The following is a 24,550-nucleotide window of genomic DNA, read 5'->3' on the forward strand; positions in this document are numbered from 1 at the left end:
TTCACAAGATATGTTTGTTTCTTGAGAGTTTAACGTATGTTATTTCCAATCTTCTTTTGGTCAGGTCTGAATTATCTAATATTGGCTTATCGGCCATAACTCTATCAGAGAAGCTACCAGCAGCATTTAATGAGAGGAGCAAGTCAGCAGGGAGCCAGACAGATGTGAAAGCTGATTTACAGAAACTCCACTTGAACACACAATCCTTAAAAGATCTTAAAACTGATGTGTCCTCCTCAAAGGGTAAGAATGGTACTCTGTGTTTCAAACTGTCCAACACTGTATACTCAAGAGTTTGGGAGACTCATACCAGTAGTGTAGGCTGCAAACTAGCACATTGGTTGTTCAGTGTGGGTTAGTGCTATGCCAGGAGATACAGCATCTGAGTTGACTTTTTTTTTTATTTAGTAGAACAGGCAAATTAGCAGTAGAATTCATAAAAAATCCAAATCTAAAAAAGTGAAAGTAAAATGTTTTTATTCCTCCTGGATAGAGCAGGAAATGGTTAAAATTCATTCTGGTTTTTTTCAGTGTTTTTTTCAGTGTCCCAGTGTAGGAAGAATTACCTTCATTTCCTATCCTGTAGTCGCAACAGGAAGTAAGGGAAATCCCATCTTAGACAGCTGTCACCAGAACAAATGTTGCAAGATTTCTTCTCTTATTCTTGCAGTTTAGCATCTAGTGTTTATTTGAAATATAACATCTTACATGAGAGGACACAGGAAAGTATAACTTAGACCACTGGGTTGTGCTCTACCTCCAGGTGATTGGACACTGGCAAATAGCAAATCGAAAACCCAGCCCTGCATAACCCCTCCCACTCCCATCATGCCTCTATTTTATTTTTTTTGATAATGTCTGTAGTTGAATTATGTCCAGATGCTTTGTATGGAATCTTTCTGGTCAGTGATTACAGCCTTGGTGGAATTTTGTTCTGGATGGACATCAAATATGCCTACCTGCACATTCCTATTTTTCTGCCTGACCAGCACTATCTGCGTTTTGTAGTGGGGAACAACATTTTCAGTATGTGGCCTTGCCACAGCACCAAGGGTGTTTACATTTCCATTCTGGTCCTGCTTCTGCAGTAACAGCAGACAGACTATCAATTCTCAGAAGATGGTGCAGAGCTTTGGCTTGATCTTGAACTTCCAAAATGCAGCATTGGATCCGTAACATTGCTTGGAATATCTGGGCCTAGTCTTGAACCATGGCATTTGTTTTTTTCTTTAGCAGGAAAAGTGTCTGACCCTTTGATTTTAAGTATGGGATCTGTAGTCCTTGACTAACTCCTCATTTTTCTTTTGCATGAGGCTATTGGGATTGATGGTATCCTCCTTTGAGGCGGTTCAGTATGCCTAGTTTCACTCCTGACTGTTGCAACTTAACATTCTGATAACGTGGGACAAACAGCTTACCTATGCATCTGACCAGCAAAACCAGGATGGCCATGGAGTGATGATTGTTGTCCAGTCTGGCACTGAAATCAGGGAAGTCCCTTCTCCTAATGGTCTGGAAGTTGCCAACGCTGCATGGCAGCTGTCGAGCTGGGCAGGAGTTTTGGATTCCTTATTTCACCCCAGGAAGTATTCTGGGGGATGAGTTTTGTCTTTCCCTCAATCAGGTTTAGCCGTTGCCATTGTTTGTTGTGTTGCCTGCCTCTCATGGGATTGCTTTTTGACATCCCAATAGTGTAAGATATTTCCTCTGTCCTGTGATGATAAAGACAACATGATTTTATTTTACTTGTAAAAATCCTTTTCTTGAAGTACATCACAGGACACAGGACCCTTCCCTCAATGTCTATGATCACTTCTACATTGCTTGCTTACAAACCTAAAGCTGGCTGGGAGTGGGAGGGGGCTATGCAGGGCTGGGATACAGCTTTGCTATTTGCCAATGCCATTCACCTGGCGGTGTAACTTAACCCAACAGTCTAAGAATATCTTCCCTTTGTCCTATGATATATTCTGTACACAGTGTGAAATTTGGTCATAAAAAATCATTTCTAACTTGCCCCAACCCAATTAGGACGTTCACGTTGAGCTCCAAATGGCTCAATGTTTTAGGTTTAGCAAATTGTGTGCATGTGTGATATCCAATGTATGTCCTCTCCTCTGATGTTCCGTATGTGTTTATGTTAGACATATGCAAAGCATTTTGTATGTTTTATACATGCAGAGAAATCTCTGGGTAGAATTGTCCATATTTTGATGGGGTTTTATCTTTTTCCATTTTAGTTGTGAAACCGCAATTCACAGAAATGCTTGAAAAAACCCCAAGTATTCGATCAGTCCAAATGGATCGAAAGTGTTTGACTTTTGGTATTAGCTTCATGCCACTTCTTGCAGGTGAGTACAGTTTGTCTGTCTGTCTATTGTGTTGAGGTTTCAGGCATAGTGGCGAGTAGGAAGTGCAGGCACAGTGGCGACAGGAGAGGGCCTGTGTAAGCTGCAGCAGAAACTGGGGGGTAGAGAGGTGGTATGAGCTGATGGAGCCAGAAAATTAAAGGCCATGTCCCATTGCAACACAGACTCACTTGCTTCAGGAATCACTCTGGATGTGCTTTACACTGGGTATGGCTGATGTGGATAGCAATGGTCTACATTTAAATGTCAACCCTACAGTCAGGTTTTGGAGCCATTTCAGGTTATCTCAAAGTCTGTACTCCCAGAATAGACCTTGCATTTAGTGACAGTGTTGCTGGTCTCCTCTAACCTGCAGCAATCTTTGCTGATATTGGCAATTAACTTCCAGCATAGGAAGTCTTGCATCTCTGATAACTAATTTGTGACTCCTATATGTTACATGAGCTACTGAAGAGAGTCACAAATTAGTTTTTAATGATAAGGGACTTTATGTGGCAGGAGGTGATAGCTGGTATGTACAAGGGATCGCGGAGGTTAGAAGAGATCTGCAGCAGTGTTAACAAATGCTGGGTCTGGATCTTGCTTTTCCTGTACATGTGCAGTAGATCCCCATCCCCACAGATTAGTCTCTTGGCCCCATATAAAGTTTATAGGGTTCTTCTGTATATAGTGTACTTCAGTGAGAAGCCGAAGATGTACTGGCCAAAGGTAAATATTAAAGGCACAGTATAAAAAAAATATAGGTCCTGCACACATATGTAAATGGTGATCGCACCACACGTGAGGTATGATAGCATAAAAGCATTAATTCCAGGGACAGACCTCCTGGTAACCCATAAAGGCTTTTACAGCGTTGGCTATAGAGATTATTAAGTAGCGAGATATGTTTGGTATGTATTTACTCAGCGTAACATAATCTTTTGTATGTTACCAAAAAATTGGGTATTCTAATGTGTTTGTGTTTACTAAAATTCATTAAAGTGTATTTTCTCCCAAAAATTTGTGCTTGAAAAAACGCTGTACAAATGTCCTGCGACGTGATAAAAACAATTGCAACGCTCACCATTATATTCCCCATATAATGTTTGGAGGTTCTAAGTTATTTTCTAAGTTATTTTCTAGCAAAAAAAAAAAAAATACTGATTTTTTTCATATATGTGAGAAATGTCAGAATTGGCCTGAGTGGCAAGTGGTTAATATATTACATGATTACTTTTTTTTTTTGCATAAACATTTTATTGAGAAAATACAAACTTAGCATGTACAGTCATGGCTCAGTTAGCCTATATTAGTAATACACATATGATACAAATTAGTCAAATAGAGACATGCTGTAACAGAGCTAAACATCACTAGACTGTGAACAGATAGTCAGACGTGGCTACGATGTTTAGGAGCGTGTATCTTCAAAGGGAGATATAAGAGAGGAAAAGGGAAAAAAAGTGGAGAGAGAGGAGTACATGAGGAAGAAAAGGAAAAAGGGGGACAGAAAAAAAAAGGGAAAGGGGGGTAGAATAAGAAGAGAGAGGGGGGGGGGGGGCGAGAAAGGGGAGAAACTGGGTGAAAAAAGGGGAATGCAGATGAGGAGAGGGGGTGAGGTCAGCACCAGCTACCCTCTCCAGCTTCTAGTGTTCATTATCCTAAGATGTGTCACAGCTGGGCTTGAATCTGAATTTGGCTTCAAAGGCAGGGGTGGAATCACCCCGGTTAGGAGTTAGTTTGAAGTGTTCCTAAGGTCTTGATATGAATGGGATCTTTTGAAGGTTATCCAGGTTTCCCAGGTGGTCGTGAATTTGAAGATATTATCCAAGGCGTTATATATCAGCTCCTCCATCTCAGCGACTCGGTTTATTCTGTTAAGCCATTCAGGGGTGGAAGGCGAGGATGTGGACCGCCAATGGGTCGGTATACACATCCTTGCAGCGTTAATCATGTGCATGGCAACTGACTTATGGTATTGTTTTTTAGGAAGTTTAGCTAGATGTAAGAGATATTGTGCAGGGCAGAAGTCCAGCGGGAGTAGTGATACTTGTTTTGTCAGGTCGTGTACTTTGCGCCAGAATGGATGGAGTGTCGGGCAATCCCACCCCTATATGGAGGAATGTGCCCGGCTCTGTACCACACCGCCAGCAGAGGTCAGAGACAGAGGGGGAGAATTTATGTATCAGGTCCGGTGTTCTATACCAGTGAATTTTCAGTTTTTATCCATTCTCCTGAACAGATACATTCAGGGACCCTTTATGGATGTAAAAGTGGATGCGGTCCCAGCTCTGCTCGTCTATCCTCAGAGCCCAGGGCAGATTCCCAGTAGGAACGTTCCAAGTGCAAGCGTGTGGAGGGTTCTTCGAATAACGACAGATAGAGCATGGAGATGACATGACATTGGGGGGCCAAATGAGTGCAGAGCGACTCCATGCTTGTGGGGAGTTTTGTAAAACCTTGTTTGCGGGACGGGTCAGCTAAGAGATATTTAAGCTGGATATAGGATCAGAAGGTATTAGAGAGCTTTGCAAGATCAGTTTGTCGTAGGAAGCGGCCTCTTTGGAAAAAGTGTTTAGCTAACATTTCCGTGTGTGGCCACTCGGCTTTCAGGAAGGCACCTGATAATCCTGGAGGAAAGTCTGGGTTACCTTTCACTGGAGGGATGGGGCAGAGTTTAGCTGAAACTGCATGTATAGTGCATGCCCTATCAAATTCGTGTAGGGTGGCTCCTACCAGGGGATGGGTTGAGGCTTATGGAGAAATGTGTCTTCTAGAGAGCCAGGGAGCATGACATAGATCTGAGTTCCTCACCAGATATTCTAAAGAGACAGAGGAAGACCAATTCCTCCACTCGCTTTTGGAAGCACCAATTTCGCCCAGCTTATCCGTGGGGGTTTCTTACACCAAAGGAAGGTCCTACATATGGACTTATAAAGTCCAAAGAGGAAGGGTGGTAAGTGAACAGGTACTGTTTGCGGTTTATATAGCAGCCGGGGCAGGATCGTCATTTTAAGAATGGACGTTCGTCTAAACCAGGAAATAGTTGAATTATCCCATTTTTGGAGATCTTGGCGTATATTATGTAGTTCCATCTGAAAGTTTCTGCTGTGTCTTCTGTTAAATCAGCAGGGAGTTGAATGCCCAGGTAGGCTATGGCTCGTGTTTTCCATTGAAAGGGGAAATTGTGTTGACATTGCTTGGCTAGTTTCGTTATATTTAACGCAAATGATTTGGAATAGTTTATTTTTAGGTTAGATAGGAGTTTAAAGTGTCCCAGCGTATGAAGGAGGTTTGACAGAGATGTTAGCGGTGAGGGGAGAAAAAGTAGGACATCGTCCGCAAAAGCTGCAATTTTAAATTCCCATTCCCGTATCTGGATTCCCTTGATATCTGCATTGGTTCGTATGCAACGTTAGTATATAAAGCAAGGGGGAAAGGGGGCACCCCTGTTTGGTTCCATTATAGATGGGAAAGGCGTCTGACAGATGACCATTGACCTTAACTCGAGCCCTGGGGTTAGCATATAATGATAGGATCAAAGCCCGTATACGGGGTCTAAGCCCCAGCGAGTTCAAGATGGCATCCATGTAGTCCCAAGCCACTTTGTCGAACGCCTTCTCCGCTTCCATTGCCAGAAAGAAGCCCTCCTGTTGAGAGGAGGTAAGCCAGGCATGCAGGTTCAGGGCCTTAATGGTGTTGTCCCTAGCTTCTCTTCCAGGGACAAATCGTACTTGGTCCAGTCCCACCCGTCGGGATGTAGTGAGACAAGCAATTTGCCAAAATTTTGGCAAAAACCTTGATGTGCACATTAAGGAGGGAGATTGGGCGATAGCTAGCATCATTGTTGGGCTCTTTCCCTTCCTTAGGAATAACAGAAATATAAGCTTTCAGGAGTCTGTCTGACCTGCAGGGAGCGGTGGGGAGTGAATTAAATGCTTTGAAAAAGTGTGGCACCAGAATGTCTGAGAAGGTCTTATAATATAGGGCCGTATAGCCGTCCGGGCCTGGACTTTTGCCTGGTTTTGTGGATTTAAGTGCCTCTACAAATTCCTCTACTGTCAAGGGAGCCTCTAGGGCCTGGGCGTCATCTGCCGACAAGGTAGAGGGACTATATTTACTCAGTAAGTCTTTAATCAATTCCTGACAGTTCAACCGCGCAGTATAATCCGTGTCTCCCGAACGCAGGTTGTATAAATTACTGTAGAAGGAATGGAATTGGTGAGCAATGTCCTCGTTTTTAGTATATGTCCTACCAGAGGGGTCCACAATGTGATGGATCGTGGAGGCTAATTAACGTTGTTGAGTGGCTCTAGCTAATAACCTACCTGGCTTGTTACTCTGTTCATAGAACAGCTTTTGAGTTAAGATAATACGCTGGTGTGCCCTTTTGAAAGGTTCTTCTAGTAGAAGGGAGCGTGTTTCCGTCAACTCCTGCGATGTTGCAGGTGCTAGTGTGCGTTTGTGCTGGGCCTCCAGAGTACGTATTTTATCGGACAGTGCTAGTTCCAGAGCTTGGCGTTCCTTCTTTCTCCGCGCTGAGGCTGAAAGCAACTGGCATCTAATGACACATTTATGAGCCTTCCATTGTATCATGGGGGAAACATCCAGTGTGTCATTGTGGAGGAAGAAGGCCCCCAGCTCCTGTCTAAGATTTGCTAAGTCTCCAGGGTCCGCAAGAAGAGACGCATCTAGTTTCCAAGTTTTGGTGGAGGTGATTACCTTGGGAAATCGTAGGGTAGTGGTGATAGGGTGATGGTCAGATAATGTCATGCTCTCAATAGCGTTGCTATGAAAATATGGTAGGTCGGCCTGTGTCACAAATAGGTAGTCCAATCTTGAATACCTATTGTGTGTGTGTGTGTGGGGGGGGGGGGGGGGGGTGTAGTCTCGGGGATAGAGATAGAGGGTTCTCCAGGTATCATGTAAAGTCAGGGATGCAAACTGGAATTTCATTTGGCGTAGGGCAGAGTATGGAAGGGGGGAAGTACCAGTTGAGGTATCTGTTAGGGGGTCTAGAGGTACATTGAAATCACCTCCTAAGATTAGGAGGCCTGTGTGAAAAAGTGTGACTTTCAAAGCGACCTCCCGCATAAATCTGACTTGCCCGGAGTTGGGGCAGTAAATGTTGGCTAACGTCACCGGCCTGTTTCTCCATAAACCCTTCAGGAAGATGAATCTGCTTTCCGGATCTAGCATCTGGTCCTTAACGTCAAAGGGTAATGTTTTAGAGAGCAGTATGGAGACTCCCTTAGTCTTAGAGTCCTGGCAGGTGGCATGATAAGCTGTGGGATATTGGTCGGTAGATTTAAAGTATGTTTCTTGGATAAAAATGATTTCAGCCCTAGGTCAGTGTGCTTCTGCAAGGACACTGCTGCATTTTTCTGGGATGTTCAATCCTTTAGCATTAAGAGTATACATTTTAAGAGAGAGGGGAGCTGAGCGTGTTGGCTTGAGCAACATGTTCTACGTTGTATAGTGGATAGATTGGGATAATCCTATCCGCGGATAACCAGGGTTACGTGGAGCTGGAGAGGGTAGTGAAGGAGGTGTGGGAGGGAAGGAAAGAAGGGAGGAGAAGGAAAGAAAAAAGAGAAAAAAAATATAATGGGGGGGGGGGGGGGGGAAAGGGGGAGGGAGAGAAAGAAGTAAAAAGAACGAGGTAAGAGGATCACAACTTGATTTCCAGAGGTGGAGACAGCCTGCTACTCCACCTAGTTGGACAGGATAGGGGTAAAGTTGGGATAAAGGGAGGGTTAGCTGTAAATTTTTCAAAGGGGAACCTGCCACTCTGAGTTGGGATAGGAGTCTAGCATCGGAGTATAAGCAGTATCGACAAACGAGGGCTAACACTTAATAAAGTAATAACGTGTAGAACAGCTACAGCTAGCAAAAATAACAATGAGGAGGGTCAGAGAGGTGATCTCTCTAGTAAGTATAGGACTTGTTGCCAGTCTCCCAAGTTTAGGTTTGAGGGCAAAAGGAGCATTCTGTAAGTAGAATAGACAAGAAGTTCGGACTGCGTTAGGATCTGTGTCTCGCTGGGTTCCTCAAATGAGAAGTGTGTGTTAAAGCATAATGACCTCAACACCCTTAGGCCAGGGTCTATGCGGATAATCCTTTGTCCGAAGTTCCGCTTCCTTTCACCCATGACTTGCATGGGTAACAATTACATAGTATAGCGAGTCATTGGGCTGGAAGAAACCAGAAGTTGAACTCACCCATCTGGGTATCGTTATGAGGATGCTGCAGTCAGAGATGTCAGGGCCAATAGGAGCATGGGGGGTCAGTTGTCCTCCCGCAAACCAGCACCCTTTAATCAGGGGTGGGTAGCGTAGGGCCATAGATGGTCTTTATGCGAGGCCATGACATCCCCCCCTGCAGGGTCCCGACAAGCTGCTAATTTTCAAGGAAGACCTTTCTTTCCATTGATTGATTCCCTAGGCCTGCGATTTGTCATAGGTCACGGGAAGCAGTCAGTAGTTGCAGACCCTGCATGCAGGAAACATCATCACATCATTGTCAAACACATTGGAACGAATGTTACACGTCAGCGTTGCAAGGGGTTCAAGTGCTACTCACCATGCCTAGATATTGGTGAGGCATAACTGCAGAGCACAACATCTATCACAGCAACGTTAGCTTACTTGAAAGTGCAGTCTTTAGGTTGGGTTCAGCTGGTAAAAGGGTTACAAATAGAATTAGAAAACCTGAATAGGGCCCATGAGCCGTAGTTCTATCCCTGAGGCCGAGGAGGTTTCCTATGTGGTTCTTCATCTTGCAGTCCGGGCCTGAGGGAGAGCAAAAAAAGGGGAAAAAACAAAAGAGAAAATAACAAAACACAGAGCTGCATAGCATCAATGGCAGAAGGGCCTCTCGGGGATAGAAACGTTTTAGAGGCTAATGAGAGGAAAGCATTCTTCAGGAGGTAACCGTATGCAAGTTAGGGGCAGTGAGCAGTATTTCAGCAAGTAGCTCCATGTGCATAACTTCAGAACCCGGCCTGAAAGCTGTCTGCAGGACATTATAAACACTCGAGCATCTGCAGGAGTCTCAGTAAAGGGTAACCGGGGAGTACATAGAAACTGTAGGTAGCGGCAAACATGCCAACTGAGTGTGCAGAGTGCGGAGCTACTCACAGAATCGGCGGCATGGGCTCAACGTGAGGCCTTCCGATGAGCCGAGGGTGAGGATCTCGGATCACGGTCCGTGATCTCATCTGCGTTTCTCCTCGGTGAGTTGAGGAAGATCTGTGGCGCCTCTGGCGGTTGTGTTGCGAGTGAGGGGTCGATCCTTGATGTGGAGATCCAGGGTTCAGGCTGCATGAACGAGCTGTACCATTCAGGTACAGCAAGCACTGGGATACCCAGGGTGTCACAAAAAGCACGTAGATCCATTGGCATACGCAGGAGAGCTGTGCGGTTTCCTCCGTCGCTGTCAGACAGAATGGTTATTTCCGGTGATACATAATGTGTCTGTCTCGCAAAACGTTGAGAATGCTGCGGAGCTCTCTTCTGTGTTGTAGTGTGATGGCCGATAGATCCTGGAAGATTTGTATGGTTGAGCATTCATGCTGCAGTTGCCCGTGGTTACGGGCTAGCCGTAATATGTCTTCCTTCTGGGTGTAGCTGACTAGGCAGCACACTGTGTCCCTGGGAGGGTCCCCCTCTCAAGCTCTGGGCCTAAGGGCCCTGTGGCATCTCTCCATTTCTATGGGGGCATCTGGGGGTCTGCCAAGGAGGGCATTGCAGATTGCCCACACCGCTGGTTGCAATTGAGAGTTATCTATAGTTTCCGGGATCCCCCTGAAGCGCAAATTGCATCTGCGCCCCCTATTGTCCAGGTCTTCGATGTGGCGGTGCATCTCAATGAGGTGCTGTGCATGCGTGTCAGTGACCTGCTGTACCTGTCTTATGGCCGTGCCATGCATCATGGCCACTGATTCCACAGTCTAGGCAGGAGGCTACCACTTTAAGGTCAGTTTTGAGGTCTGATATGGCGGCGGTCAGGGTATTTTTTATATCCAGTGCCACTAACTGCAGGTCTGCCATGCTAAGAAGTGCGGATGGCTGTGTAGCATACCAGGCACCGTTCAGTTGTCCCCCGGGATTGAGGATGCTGGGCTGGGTGGGGTGACTCACAGCATCGTGGCTTGGAAGCTGAGTTGAGGCCTGTGTGAAAGCCTGTGTGTAGCTCTTTTCCTGCCTGCTGTTACTCTGAAATTGATGTGCATTTTCTAAATAAACAAGGCAAATCTATGAGTGCGGCTGTCCAGAATTCATTCCTGTTCATCTCTACTAGCAATAGCCAGCACCTACGACCTCCGAACCGAGAAAGATTGACCATTGTCTGTTTAATGCTTCTGGAGCGGTGATTACTCTCTTCTATGAAAGCCTGTGCGGCCGCATTCTGGGGCCGGAATATCAACGGAATGGTCCGGCTCAGCTGCGTGGCTTGTTCCGCCTGGGAGCGGGCGGCGGAGCTGCTTCTCTCGGCTATCTCCTCGCCGATAGATCACTGTTGTTCCGCTGATGGAAGCTGTATTGCTAGCCCTAGATGCTGGAGTGCGCTGATCAGGCAGCCATCTCGGTCCTCTGCTAGGCCACGCCCCTTACGCAATTACTTTTTTCTGTACAAAAGGTTTTATTGAATAGAAAGACCATTAGTTATACAGTGACAAAGAGAACACATAAGTGAACATAATGCATTGCTTGCTTACATAGGCTTAACGAATAGGCTCAAATTACATAACAATAGCTATATGTATAGTGGTGTATTGTATGATACACAAATAAACGTATTATCTAATCATAAAGTGATGAACAATACTCTAAGGTGGTAATATGTGCTCATAATATAATGTCATCTTGTACTCTGTCCCAGACAGGAGTAAGCCCATGGGTCAGAGACTGAGAAAAAAAAAAAAAAAAAAAGAGAAGAAAAGGGAGCCAGAGAATGTTAGAGCAGAAAAGAGCATAGAGGAGCTATAGTAGGTTTATAGAGTAGAAAAGATAGGGGGGAAACAAAGGAGAGGATAAGAGGAAAAGTAGTAGAGGGGAGGGGGGGTCCGCGGGGTGAAGGGGTGGAAACCCATTACAGTGAAAGTAGCATTGAATCAAATCTGGAGGGATGTGCATAATTCACCCATGGCTGCCATGTCCGAAGAAATTTATCGTGCTTATCTGATAATATTGCAGTTAGTTTTTCATTGACCATGATGTCATTAACGCGGTTTTTTACCGCTTCAAAACTGAGAATTGGGGTTTTCCAGGCTTTTGCGATAGTTAATTTAGTTGCAGTAAATATATGGGATGCCAGTTGGCGTTCTGGTCTCAACAGTTCAGTAATTGGTTTTCCCAGGATGGCCTCAAATGGGTCCCTTTTTATATTGGTGTTGAAAAGGCTTCGAAGGAGTGCATAAACCCTAATCCACAGTCTGCATACCCTGGGACAACCCCACCAAATGTGTGACATCGTGCCCTCTTGCCTACATCCACGGAAGCATAAAGGGGAATATGATGGAATGAAACTCGCCAGTCTGGCTGGAGTATAGTACCATCTGTATAGTACTTTGTATGCATTCTCCAAAAAAAGAACATTCCTAGAGCTTTTGGACAAAGCGACAGTCATGACCTGCCAATCCTCCGGGTCCAATCTTTTTCCCAGTTCTGCCTCCCACTGGAGATGATAAGGTCTTAAGGGCGGTTTTGTGGAGCCAATAATGGCTGCATAAATCATTGAAATCAGACCCGAGGATTGGGGCCTAGATCTGCATAGACTTTCAAATGGGGTTAACATGTAAGGGGTAGTTTGTGATTTTGTGAGGGATTGGAGAAAATGTCTTATTTGCGTGTATCTAAAATGCTCTCTGAGAGGGATATCATGAGAAGAGCGTAAGGCTGCGAATGTTATAATTCTAGTTGGGGAAAGTAGGGAGTGGACATCCGTGAAACCATTTTCAGACCACCACCGGAATTGCTGTGGATTGTCAGTTCCTGGTGGGAACAATGGACAGTGAAGAAAAGAAAGTAAAGGAAGATGTGGGGAGATGAGTCCTGCTGAGTATTTGACTGAGTCCCACAACCGTATTGAATGTGCCAGGCATGGACCTATATTATTTGGGCGACATGCCTGAGGAAGCCATGGAAGGGAGGCTAGAGGTATCGGGTGTGAGTCTACCATGTCCATCGTGACCCATAGCGGCATTTGTTGTTTCTCATGGAGATGGGATAATGGTGCTATAGCTGCTGCTGTGTAATATGCCTGTAGGTTGGGAACTGATAGACCGCCATTAATCTTACGCGCAAAAAGCACCTGCTTCTTAATTCTAGGTTTCTTGGAGCCCCATATGAACTGCATGATTTTGCGCTGATGGATACGGAGTATATGAGAGGGGACCTGAACCGGTAAAACCCTAAAATAATAAAGTAATTTTGGGAGATAAGACATACGGATGGTAGCAATCCTACCAAACCAAGATAATGGAAGATTAGACCATGAGGAGAGCATACCTGCAAGTTTATTAAACAGTAAAGGGAAGTTAGCTTGATATAGGCCTGAATAATTTGGGGTAAGACGAATACCTAAATAGGGTAACGAGGTCAACCAATGGAAAGAGAAGTGTGACTTAAGGGACGTTACTTCAGTGGGCGGGAGATTTATCGACATAGCCTTAGATTTAGCGGGGTTGACAGATAGGCCCGACAAGGTAGCAAAGGAGTCCAGAAGTGCTAGTAAATTAGGCAGAGTGAGTCTCGGCTTAGTTATGGTGAGTAGAATGTCATCCGCAAACATTGACAGTTTGTGTGAGGTTCCTGCTATCTCCACGCCTGCAATATCCGGATGGGATCTAATGGCTTCCGCCAAGGGTTCGAGCGCTAAAATGAATAATAATGGGGACAACGGGCATCCCTGACGTGTGCCCCTTCTGATGGGGAAGGTATTTGATTCAAACCCGTAGTACTTCACTTTGGCTTGGGGGGAATTATAAATAGCCGAGACCCAACTCATAAAAGAAGTGCCGAATCCAAAATGTCTAAGTGTTTGTGTTAGGTAGGGCCATGACAGTGTGTCAAAAGCTTTGTTAATGTCTAGTGACAAAAACATTGTTTCTAGGGACCTGTTATGAGCAATATGTTGTATTTGCAAAAGACGCCTAATAGCATCACCTGCCTGCCTCCTTGGAACAAAGCCTACCTGATCTTTTTTTATTAAACGTGGGAGGAAGGAATTGAGGCGGGTGGCTAGAATCTTTGTTAAAATTTTCATGTCGATATTAATTAGGGATATTGGGCGGAAATTAGCCCAGGATGAATGATCCTTGTCGGGTTTTGGTATCATGACAATATTGGCCGTCAGGAGATTGGACGTAAAAGTACTACCATTTTTAACAGAGTTATACATCTTAGTTAAATAGGGGGCCACGACTTCTGCCATTTTCCGATAATAAAGGGCTGTAAAGCCGTCTGGACCAGGTCTTTTACCCACTTTCAACTCCTTTATACACTGAAGAACTTCCGAGACCTGAATATCACGGTCCATCAGGGCTTTATGGGTTTCAGATAAAGAAGGTAGGGATAAGTTTGTGAGAAAGGAATCAAGACCTTGCGTGGAAAGATGGTCTGGTTCTGAGTAAAGTTTTGTAAGGCGATACCTGAATTCTTCCAGGACTCGCTGGGGGTTGCCAGTTAGAATGTTATTGCGGGTGCGAAGGGTAATGGGGGAAAATTTTGGAGTAAAGGTACGTACTCTCTTAGCTAGCATTGCGTTAGGTTTATTCGCTTTAATATACCAGTTCTGTCGGGCCCAACGCAATGTCCTTTCTGCCTCCTCCGTTAAGCATAGATCTAGTTCTGTGCGAGCCTTATCTAAGAGTGTGCGGTTAGCCGGGGTAGGTGATTGTTTGAAAGATGTGGACGCAACCTCTAGTTGTAATTCGAGATCACGTCGAATTTTTGCCCTCTCTCTCTTACGTCTAGATGCTATACGGATTACGTGGCCCCGAAGAACAGCTTTGTATGCTTCCCAGAGTGTGACTGGGGATGATACTGTGCCTGTATTAATTCTAAAATATTCAACGGAAGCTGTATGAATGTCAGTAAGGATCTCCTTGTATGATAAAAGAGAATCATTCATCACCCAGGGAGAAAATTGTGGTTTGCTTATAAGAGAGTGACAGACCGTCAAGATGGGGTCATGATCTGACCAAGGGACTGTGAGGATTGAGATTGATTCTATTAAGGGAAGGTGTTTGCGAAGAACAAGCATATGGTCAATCCTAGAATGCAGATGATGGGGATGAGAATAGTGAGTGTAGTCCCTACCCAGAGGGTGAAGCTCACGCCATATATCTATTAAATCATGATTTTGTAGGGACTGTGAAAAAGATTTGGCGGCCCGGGAAGGGGATTTATGGTCCGGTGGATATTTATCAAGAGGGGGATTTAGAGTTACATTAGAGTCCCCTGCCATCAGGAGGGTGCCTCTTTGGTGGGATCGTACCAGGGAGCAGACATGGGAGAGAAAGGGCCCTGAATTTACGTTCGGGGCATAGTAAGTCAAGACTGTCACTTCGTTATCTTGAACAGTGCCCTGGAGAAGTAGGTACCTGCCATTTGGGTCAGCTATTTGTTTACTGCAAATAAATGGAACCGTTTTACTTATAGCAATCAGGACACCCCTGTGTTTAGTGGAAGCATTGGCCAGGAAAACCTGCGGGTAATGTGCTGCAAAATATTTTGGGCAGGAAGTGGAAGAGAAATGGGTCTCTTGCAAGCAAGCTATATCAATTTTTTGTTGCTTGAGGTATTTGAAGATCTTAACCCTCTTTTGGGGGGAATTCATACCCTGAACATTCAGGGAAAGCCAATTAAGAGACATAAAACCAGGGGGGTTTCCTATCTTGGTTCTCAACCGGACACCCCACGGACCCGGGTGGGGAGGGGAAAGGGGAAGGGACAAGAAAAGGACAGTAGAAAGAAAATAAGGCAAGTAGGATAAATGTAGTAAGAAGAGCTTGAAGCAGAGTAAGCAATAATATCTTAATTGCTTTAATTTGTGGGTTGTAAGACCCACGTTCGAGTAGGACGTTGACAGAGACGATCGTCTCTGTCAAGCACCGACTCATTAGGGGGAGCATCTGTCCGTCGGGACCACCAGCCTAACATATAATATTATAATTGTTTAAAAAGTTTTGCGCACAGAAACAAAGGGCGATTGAAAAAAAAAACTATAAAGATAATAAAAGTAATAACAATTAACACGACTGAATCAAAGGTGTCTACTAAACAGGTGCTGGCATAGCATAAACAGACACAAAAGTTCAACCACAAACTATTCCCCAGTGGTCCGAGGGTGAGGGCCCGAAGACCCAACTCCCCCACTCCCACAAGGGGATTGACCTAACCCCCTCCGCGCCCTCCCCCCACCGCCCCCAAGAAATGGAGGCGGCAGAGGAGGGCGCGGAAACCACTAGCCGTGTCGCCGCAGGACACCCAAAAGGGCCTCCTCCGCAGCAACGGCCTCGCCCACCCCTCGCCATGTCGAACAATGAAGAGAAAGGAAAAAAAAAAATATACCGTATATATATATATCTGGACACTGCAATAAACTTTCTGTTGGTAAGAATCCAAAAAATGACAATAATAAAAAAAAAAAAAAAAAAAAAAATAATGTATAATTAAAAGAAAAAGAAAAAAAAAAAAAAAAAAAGGGGGAATGATTGAGAGCGTCTTCCTATGTCCGCGTCTTTGTGCCAAATATAAATGAATCCGCTTTCACCCCTCACCGCCATCTCACTAGTGGGGCGGACCAAATTGGGGTGTCCACTTAAATCCCCAAAACTGAGGACCAAATAAGGTGCACTAAAAGCCGCAAGTTCAGCTCCAAACACTCGCGGATGAACCAGGTGTAAAAGTCAGAAAGTAAATGGGATTAATCGACCACGGCCCGGGGTCAGGCAGCACAAAAAAAAGGAGGGGGGTCAGGTGCTATCTCAGTAGAAAGTGCAATAGAGTACCTTCATCCATTGTTGGACTTGTGGAACCTCTGGGACTGTAGATCTTGGAGAGCCTGGGATCCTGGTTGAGAACGCTGAGAATTTTGTCGGGGGGGTCTGGGGAGTCCCGGTCCGGAGGAGGAGGACGCCGCCGTCACCTGGGAGGAAGGGAGATCCAATTGTAGATCCTGAAAATGGCGTCTCAAATCTGCTGGGGATGTGGCCTGGAATTGACGGCCCAAGTGGGAAAAGGTCAGCTTGAACGGGAACCCCCATCTGTATTTAATCCCTTGGGTCTGTAAGATTTGCAGGTATGGTTTGAGGCCACGCCGTCTGGCAATTGTGACCGGAGACAGATCCGCAAATAGCTGAAGGGGATTTCCTTGGAAGGAGAGGGGTTGCTGATCTCTTGCTGCTTGTAGGAGTTTTTCTTTAGTGCGGTAGTAGTGGAACTTTATGATTATGTCTCTCGGGGGGCCATCTGTGGGCTTAGGGGCCAGGGATCTGTGAATTCGGTCAAACTCTAACCTGTCCACTGGGATCTCCGGAGCCAATTCCTGAAAGAAAGCAGTGGCTGTGCCTTGGAGGTCCATCACCACCTCGGGAATACCGCGGATGCGTAAATTGTCCCTACGGGCCCTGTTTTCTGCATCTTCCAGCTTATCTTTCAGGGTCTCAAGCTCCGCTGTTAGTTTATCAACCTCTTCCTCATGACCCTCCAGCACTGTCGTGGCTAGATCCATACGTTGTTCTAATTGATTGGTGCGGTGGCCTATCTCTTTAAGGCCCCGCACCAGGTCAGAGGAGAGCTTGCGAGAGGCCACTGTAATTTCATCTCTCACTATAGAGCGAAATTTTGCCAGGAGATTGTCAGGGTCTAAGGGGAGAGGGCTCACAAGATCCGTAGGGAATTGCTGCAAACTGTCTGTGGGAGACTCTGGGCTCACATCTGACATGTGAGCGGCGTCATCCGACTCCGGAGGTCCGGACGCCATATTGGATTTAGCTCTGCCAGGGCCTGAGGCGTTCTTTTGGGGCTGCCGGGTTTTTTGTTTTAATTTGCCTGATCGGTACATTACCAGCAGAGTCCAGGGCTATTCCGGTGACCGTGGAGGTAGTTGTGTTGTGTCCCCGCTCCGTCTGTGCGCTATACGGCCGGTGTAGTGGTTCCGACGGCGCGGAGCGGAGGAATCAGGCAGCCATCTCCTTCGCTCGCGCGCATGCGCCCCCTCGCGATTACTTTTTTATATTGATAAAAGCATCTAACTTATTAAACCTTGGTCTACTTTAAAACACATTAGTTAAGATCTCAATCATGTAATCTAGCAGCTGAGATTTATATAGCTGGAATATAATGAAATCACATACTACCTGCCATTTTGCCCACCAACCCCCATCCCCCACCAAGACCTCAAAGTATACACATCAAATGACCAGCAATGCAGATGAAAATATTAAAGCCTCCTTCATGCTATGCTGTTCCATTGTGGTGCATCACTGCATACAAGTTAACATGTGTTGCATTTTTTTCTTTAAATGGAGAGCACCGAAAATAAAGGTGCATGCATTGTGGTGTGCTACAGTGTAATTCCATTGCCACCTAAAGTACTTGTGCATTTTGGGGTGCCATTCTAAATTAATTGAACCACAATGCACCGCATAGAGTGCTTTGTGTTACAGTTGTGATAACATCCACATTACCGCACTGCATAGGTCTGAAGGAAGCCTAAAGATTAACTATATATTTAAATAATTTAGTTATTTCTAATTACCTACCTCCCCATGCTAAGTAAACCAACTTGCACTTACTTTAGATCATCAGGAAATGTGATCCAGAAGCCCACACCATATCAGTTGGAGCTCAGTCAGAGATGTCTCTGAGATGGCTTACAGGTAGACAGCTTTTCATTTGGGCTTTAACCGCCTGGCATCCGCGCTATAGCCAAATGACGGCTACAGCGCGGACCTACATTCCCGGGAGGACGTCATATGACGTCCTCCCCTGTGCACGCTCCCTGCGCGCGCCCTACAGGGCGCGCGCCGGGCGCGTTGTGATCACCGAGTCACTGAGACTCGGCTGATCACCGATCTGTGTAAGGGGCCGGTCCCGGCCCCTTACCATGTGATCAGCTGTCAGCCAATGACAGCTGATCACATGATGTAAACAAAAGATCGGTAATCGTTTTTTTTTTTTACTCACGCTGACAGCGCGAGTAGAAAAAAAAGCCGATCACCGGGTCGGATGTGAGGGACATCGGTCCCCAAGTGGAAGAGGCACATCTGCCTCATCAGTGCCCAATAAAAGTGCCACCTAATAGTGCCCACAGTGCCACCTAACAGTGCCCACAGTGCCACCTAACAGTGCCCACAAGTACCACCTATCAGTGCCCACAAGTACCACCTATCAATGCCCACCTGTAGTGCCAATCAGTGCCACCTGCCAGTGCTGCCCATCACTGCCACCCATCAGTGCCCATCACTGCCACCCATCAGTGCCCATCACTGCCGCCCATCAGTGCCCATCACTGCCGCCCATCAGTGCCCATCACTGCCGCCTCATCAGCGTACATCAATGAAGGAGAAAAATTACCCGTTTAAAATTTTTTAAAACAAAATATAAAAAAATAAACTTTTTTTTAAAAAAAAAATCAGTTTTTTACATTTTTTTAATAAAAAGTAAAAACCGCAGAGGTGATCAAATACCACCAAAAGAAAGCTCTATTTGTGGTGAAAAAATGATAAAAATTTCATGTGGGTACAGTGTTGTATGACCGCGCAATTGTCATTCAAAATGCGTCAGCGCCGAAAGCTGAAAATTGGTCTGGATAGGAGGGGGGTTTAAGTGCCCAGTAAGCAAGTGGTTAAAGAACCCAGTACCCTGACATTGCATTTTGCTGCCACCCAGTACCCTTATCACTGTGCCTCTGATGCTGAAACTTCCTGCCTCTCAACACCCCTGACACTGCACTCCAAACTGTGAACCCTTGTTGCCTCCCAGCACCCTTGTGACTTGGCACCTTTTTTCCAGCTAGAAAATCTGCCACTGAACTGATTTTTCTGTCCCCGCTGTCCCTTTTCACCTTTGCAGGGACATGCAGAAAAGAGGAGAGACTTGAGCCTGAATTTCCTGGACTGTCTGCTCACTTCCTTTTCCCTCTGGTGACCAGTGGTGGCTGGCGGTTTTCTTTTTTGGGGGGGACAGCAAACAACCACCCCCCCATCCCCTCCGGCCAGGGGCTATTGTCACACAACTGCTGGGTGGGCTCGGAGCGCAGTGCTCTGAGCCCTAAGCCAACCCTTTTTTGAAGCATATTAGAGCCTCTGGCTCTAACCACGTGCTCCAAACCCCCCCCATCGGAATCCATGCGTCCGGCGCCCTACATGCAGATTAAGGGGCTGGACACATGGATAGGGGGGGCAGCGCCCGTGTGATGCTAATGGACATGCCGCCACTGCTGGTGACTCCCTTCTTCCTCAGTGCAGCCTATAGAGACCTGTCAGTTGTCCAGCCTCTGAGGTGCTGTACACCAGTTCATCTTTGGTTATACTGCCACTTACAGTATGATTGGATGCTGGCAAATAAAAAAAACTGTAGGCCAGCCCAGGTTAACCTCCTCCAACTAACAGCAACCCTCAGTTATATTCTAGTAGCTTTCAGTTCTGCTTTGTAAAATACTAACCTGTATTTGCTAGCTCATTTTCTTCTTAATACCCCCAAGATCTTTTTTTTTCAAGCAAGCTCTTCTCTACACTGCTTCTAGAGTTGGTTTCTCCAATTGCAGCTGTCCGTCACAGCTGTCCTCAGCCTGGAGTTCCATATCTTAATCCTGCAAAACTGGGCATTGTGAAGATAGCCTTAAAGTGACCTTTGAGCACTAAGTACCATGTGGGGCACTTTTCAGACTCTTTTCTTGTAAGTTAGCTGGGGAGGCTTTCCAGGTTTATTGACGATTGTCTTATCTCAGCAATAGCCCTGTCCTTAATGATTCACTTTGTGAATGTCAGGCCGAGCATCAGGACCTACCTCAAGTACATAGGTCTCTGGACTCCCTTAAAATTCCCTGTTTCCCTTCTCTCAGCAGATGAAGCCAAAGGAACAGACTACAAAATCTTCCCCTTCTCTGTCCCTCTTGTTTATCCTGTACTATCCACGTCTGGACTCCCCAAGCTTGGTTCTCAGTCTGTTTTTAATCTTTGCATGTGCTTGGAATGCTTGCATCCCAGATCACTAGGTGCAGGAGGTGGTATTCAAGGGTTGCAAGCTGCAGACAATACAGCAGTTTAAATGGATCCTACACCTTTATATATGGTCTTCCTGTTTCAGGACCCGCGTTATAGGTGGGTGATTACAGGATGTGGACTTTCTGGCTTCCAGGTTAGACAACAAACTGCGCTAATTTGTCTCCAAGCATAGGGATCCTCTAGTGGAAGCAATGGATGCTATTATTTCTCTGTGGGATCAGTACACCCTGATCTATGCTTTTCTCTCTTGCAACTTCTTCTTGTCTGCTTCAGAGGATTAAGATGAGAGGGCATTCTGCTGTTCCTCATTGCTTCAGACTGGCTTCAGTGGATGTGGTACAACAACTTGATAACATCCCTGGCGGATGCTCCTTCGGACTCCTAGGAAGTCTACTTAGTATACGTTTCGGGGTTTACACCCTAGAAGTATCTTCATGTGATGAATCCTTTCCTTCCTCCAGCTAGGTCTGATTTCTTGGATTCCTTCAGAGGTTTTCTTGGTGTCCATTGAATTGCACAGGTCCTCTACCTATGTGTTTTTAATCATGCACTTGGTACTGCTTTGCTACTAAAGAGAGGCATGCTAGTAGTGAGATGGGTATGCTGGGCTTGCCTTCAGTTTTTTTCTTTTCGCCTTTGTCTTATCCTCTTTTATGTGGCAGTATAACTGAGCGTGAAAGACTTCCTTTGTCAACTTAATGCACTCAATGAAAATTATTTTGATTGTGAGTAAATTGCTATTATATGGCACTGAACAATGATGAGATGGGTGAAAGAGTTTCCTTTGTGCAAATTAACAATGGCTTTTATAGGCATTGCTAGAGTCTTTGATTTCAATAAACTCAGCTCTCTGCTTCTATCTTGTCGTTGAGTAATCAGGGAAGAATGTGAGTTTTAAACCATTAATTTCCACATCTCTCCTAGTGCATGCCAAGGACAAAATAATTTCTCTGTCTCTGTAGTTAAGTAATTTCAGAATAAAGGGTATTGGAGGAGCACTTTTGGGTAGAGGGCAGGTAGGGATTCTATCAGTGGCATATCATCCCTGGGTGCAAGCCCTGAAGGGGATAGGGCCCATTATGCTCTGACCCACTCTACACCCATGGAGGAGACAAGCCTGAGGCGCTGCAGCCTTGCCTGTCACTGCCTGCTCTCTGGCTCCTGTCACAGAGGTCCTGTGTGACTCGAGTCTCAGTCACACACAGATCCTGTTGCTGGAGCTGAGAGCGGTTGTGTGACAGCGGTTACTGGCCCTCGGGGTGGGGGGTTGCTGATGTTATCCATCTGCCATGCCTGTAAGAGAGATGTATCTGAGACTCTGAGGGGAGCTCTGTGAATTGAGGGAGGGGGGAAAGGGAACTGTGAAGACTGAGGATGGTGGGGGGACTGTGAAGATTGAGGATGGTAGGGAACTGTGAAGACTGAGGATGGGGGGGATTTTGAAGACTGAGAATGTTGGCGAACTGTGAAGACTGAGGATGGGTGGGGGACTGTAAAGACTAAGGACGTGGGGGACTGCGAAGACTGAGGATACGCTATATACATACATATGTGTGTGTGTGTGTGTGTGTATATATATATGTAATTTTTAACATTTTTGACAGTTTTTTAGTGAAATGGGGGGGCGGGATCTGGGGGTCCCCATGTTAAAGGGGGCTTCCAGATTCCGATAAGCCCCCTGCCCGCAGACCCCCACAACCACCGTCCAGGGTTGTGGGGATGAGGCCCTTGTCCTCATCAACATGGGGACAAGGTGTTTTAGGGGGCTACCCCAAAGCACCCTCCCAATGTTGAGAGCATGTGGCCTGATACGGTTCAGGGGGGGGGGGGCGCTCTCTCGTCCCCCCCCCTCTTTTCCTGCGGCCTGCCAGGTTGCGTGCTCGGATAAGGGTCTGGTATGGATTTTTGGGGGGACCCCACGCCGTTTTTTTTTTTAGCCGGGGTTCCCCCTAATACCCATACCAGACCTGAAGGGCCTGGTATGGAATTTAGGGGGACACCCCACGTCATTTTTTTTTTTAATTTTTGGTTCGGGGTTCCCCTGTGGGGAATTCCCATGCCGTTATTATCAATGAACTTTTATGTGTATTGTCGGACTGGCAATGCATTAATAGCCGCGAGTAGTTTTAAATGACTTTTTTGCTTTTGAAATGTCATTTTGCTGTCAGACTGTTCTAAACACGGGAAACATGCGCCCCTTTACAGGCATACTATAGACACCCCCCCAGCTATGAAATTTAAAGGGATATTACACCCAGGTCCCCAAACACTTTTTATGACAATAACTTGCATATAAGCCTTTAAAATTTGCACTTTTGATTATTCATGTTCGTGTCCCATAGACTTTAACGGTGTTCGCGTGCTCGAACGAACTTTTTTCCTATTCGCATGTTCTGGTGCGAACCGAACAGGGGGGTGTTCGGCTCATCCCTAATCAGGAACACCAGGTATGATGTTTGACAGCAGGTATCACAGAAGAAGAATAATAAATGGTACTCTTACCTGAACCAATGGATCTGGATGTCAGCGACACCAGATCAAACAGGCATGGACAGGAACGGCTTGCAGTATCCTGGAATGGTCGGCAAAGAGTCTGGAACAGGTATGGACAGGAACAGCTTGTAGTATCCAGGGATGGTCAGCAAGCAGGCTGGAACAGGCACGGATGTCATCGAGAGTCAGCTCTCAGTGTGATTATTAGTCTTTTTACGGTAGGAACACTCATTTGATAGTTTGTGTTCATTCGCTGTAGCTGGTTAGAGAACAAACCCAACAATTCGTCAAAACTCTAAAGACAGATATTTGGCCCTTACATAATGTCACAATGGATTAATAACTGTTTGATCTGGTGTCGCTCCATTGGTTCCAGTAAGAGTACCCATTTATTATTCTTCTTCTGTGATACCTGCTGTCAAACATCATACCTGGTGTTCCTGATTGCTCATATGAAGATGTTTTCAACTTGAAGCACACCTTCCATCATTTGTGGTTTATACGCCACTCTTCTTTTTAGTAACCTCCGTATAGACTCTTTTGTGTTTTATTACTCATTGGGACTTGTTTGCCTACAGATCACATTTTGTATATGTGTATTTACACGTCTTTTTCATATTTTATTACATCTTGGTTCACTTGGATGCTTTACACAGTTTTTTATTAGCGCTACATTTTCACCCACATCCTTTTACAATACTAGCAACAACCCAGCCACAATGAAAACTTTGCCACGGTACACTAAGCATGCCACTTTTTTCTATCAAGCATGGGGCCCAGCTTATGATCATGCACACAGGCCAACTGATTTCATGGATTCTGTGGGCCATTACCACAGCAAAGAATGGTGTAAAACTGTCCTTCCCAAAGACCTCCAAGAGTCAGCGTTTTATGTACTCAGTAGGACTTTGAGGAAGTCTGAGCATACAGACATTATTTCTTCTAAGCCTGTTCTTCATATCCTCAATTTGTCAATCTTGGTCTACAGTAGCTATCTTGTCAGTCCTAATGTCACATTTCATAGGGGGCGTATCGTTCTCCAGTGATCCTACCTTCCAGGGCACCCATGCATTCCTGCACTTTCTGTATCTCGTGGGGCATTATCACCACTTCCTCCCCTAAGTCCCTTAAACATAACTGACAAATTAGATATGGAGGAGTTAAGGTGCTGCTTGAATCCCTGGTTGACAAGGAGTGGGAGGAGACAGCCAGGTCACTCAAAGAAAGCCTCTAGCTGATAAGAGCAAAGAGTCTTAGTGGGAGCTCTCAAGTCAGCATCTGCTCACATTGACTAGCAGGCTACGCCCCTCTAGCTCAGATTTTTCAGCTCTTGCAGCTTGTCTCTACCTGAATTGGATCCTGGTATGCCTGGCCTAGAAAGAGGTAGACATAGAAGGGAGCAAGGAAGACCCAGAAGCAGTGCTAGAGGAGGCTGCAGGAGATTCCTCCACCCCCCCCCCCCCCCCCCGGC

The 24,550-nt window shown here is 45.7% G+C and overlaps 1 protein-coding gene across 1 annotated transcript in view; it reads left to right on the top strand.

Moving 5' to 3' along the window:
• The window catches only part of CFAP92 (cilia and flagella associated protein 92 (putative)), a 303,652-nt gene that overhangs the window by 109,723 nt on the left and 169,379 nt on the right, over positions 1–24,550 (top strand). The window contains exons 7-8 of the mRNA XM_073592393.1: positions 65–243; positions 2,241–2,351. Of these exons, the coding sequence (XP_073448494.1) occupies positions 65–243; positions 2,241–2,351 (290 nt within the window). The remainder of the gene's footprint in view (positions 1–64; positions 244–2,240; positions 2,352–24,550) is intronic.

This window comes from Aquarana catesbeiana, linkage group LG07 (assembly GCF_042186555.1).
Source record: "Aquarana catesbeiana isolate 2022-GZ linkage group LG07, ASM4218655v1, whole genome shotgun sequence".
Taxonomy (NCBI): domain Eukaryota; kingdom Metazoa; phylum Chordata; class Amphibia; order Anura; family Ranidae; genus Aquarana; species Aquarana catesbeiana.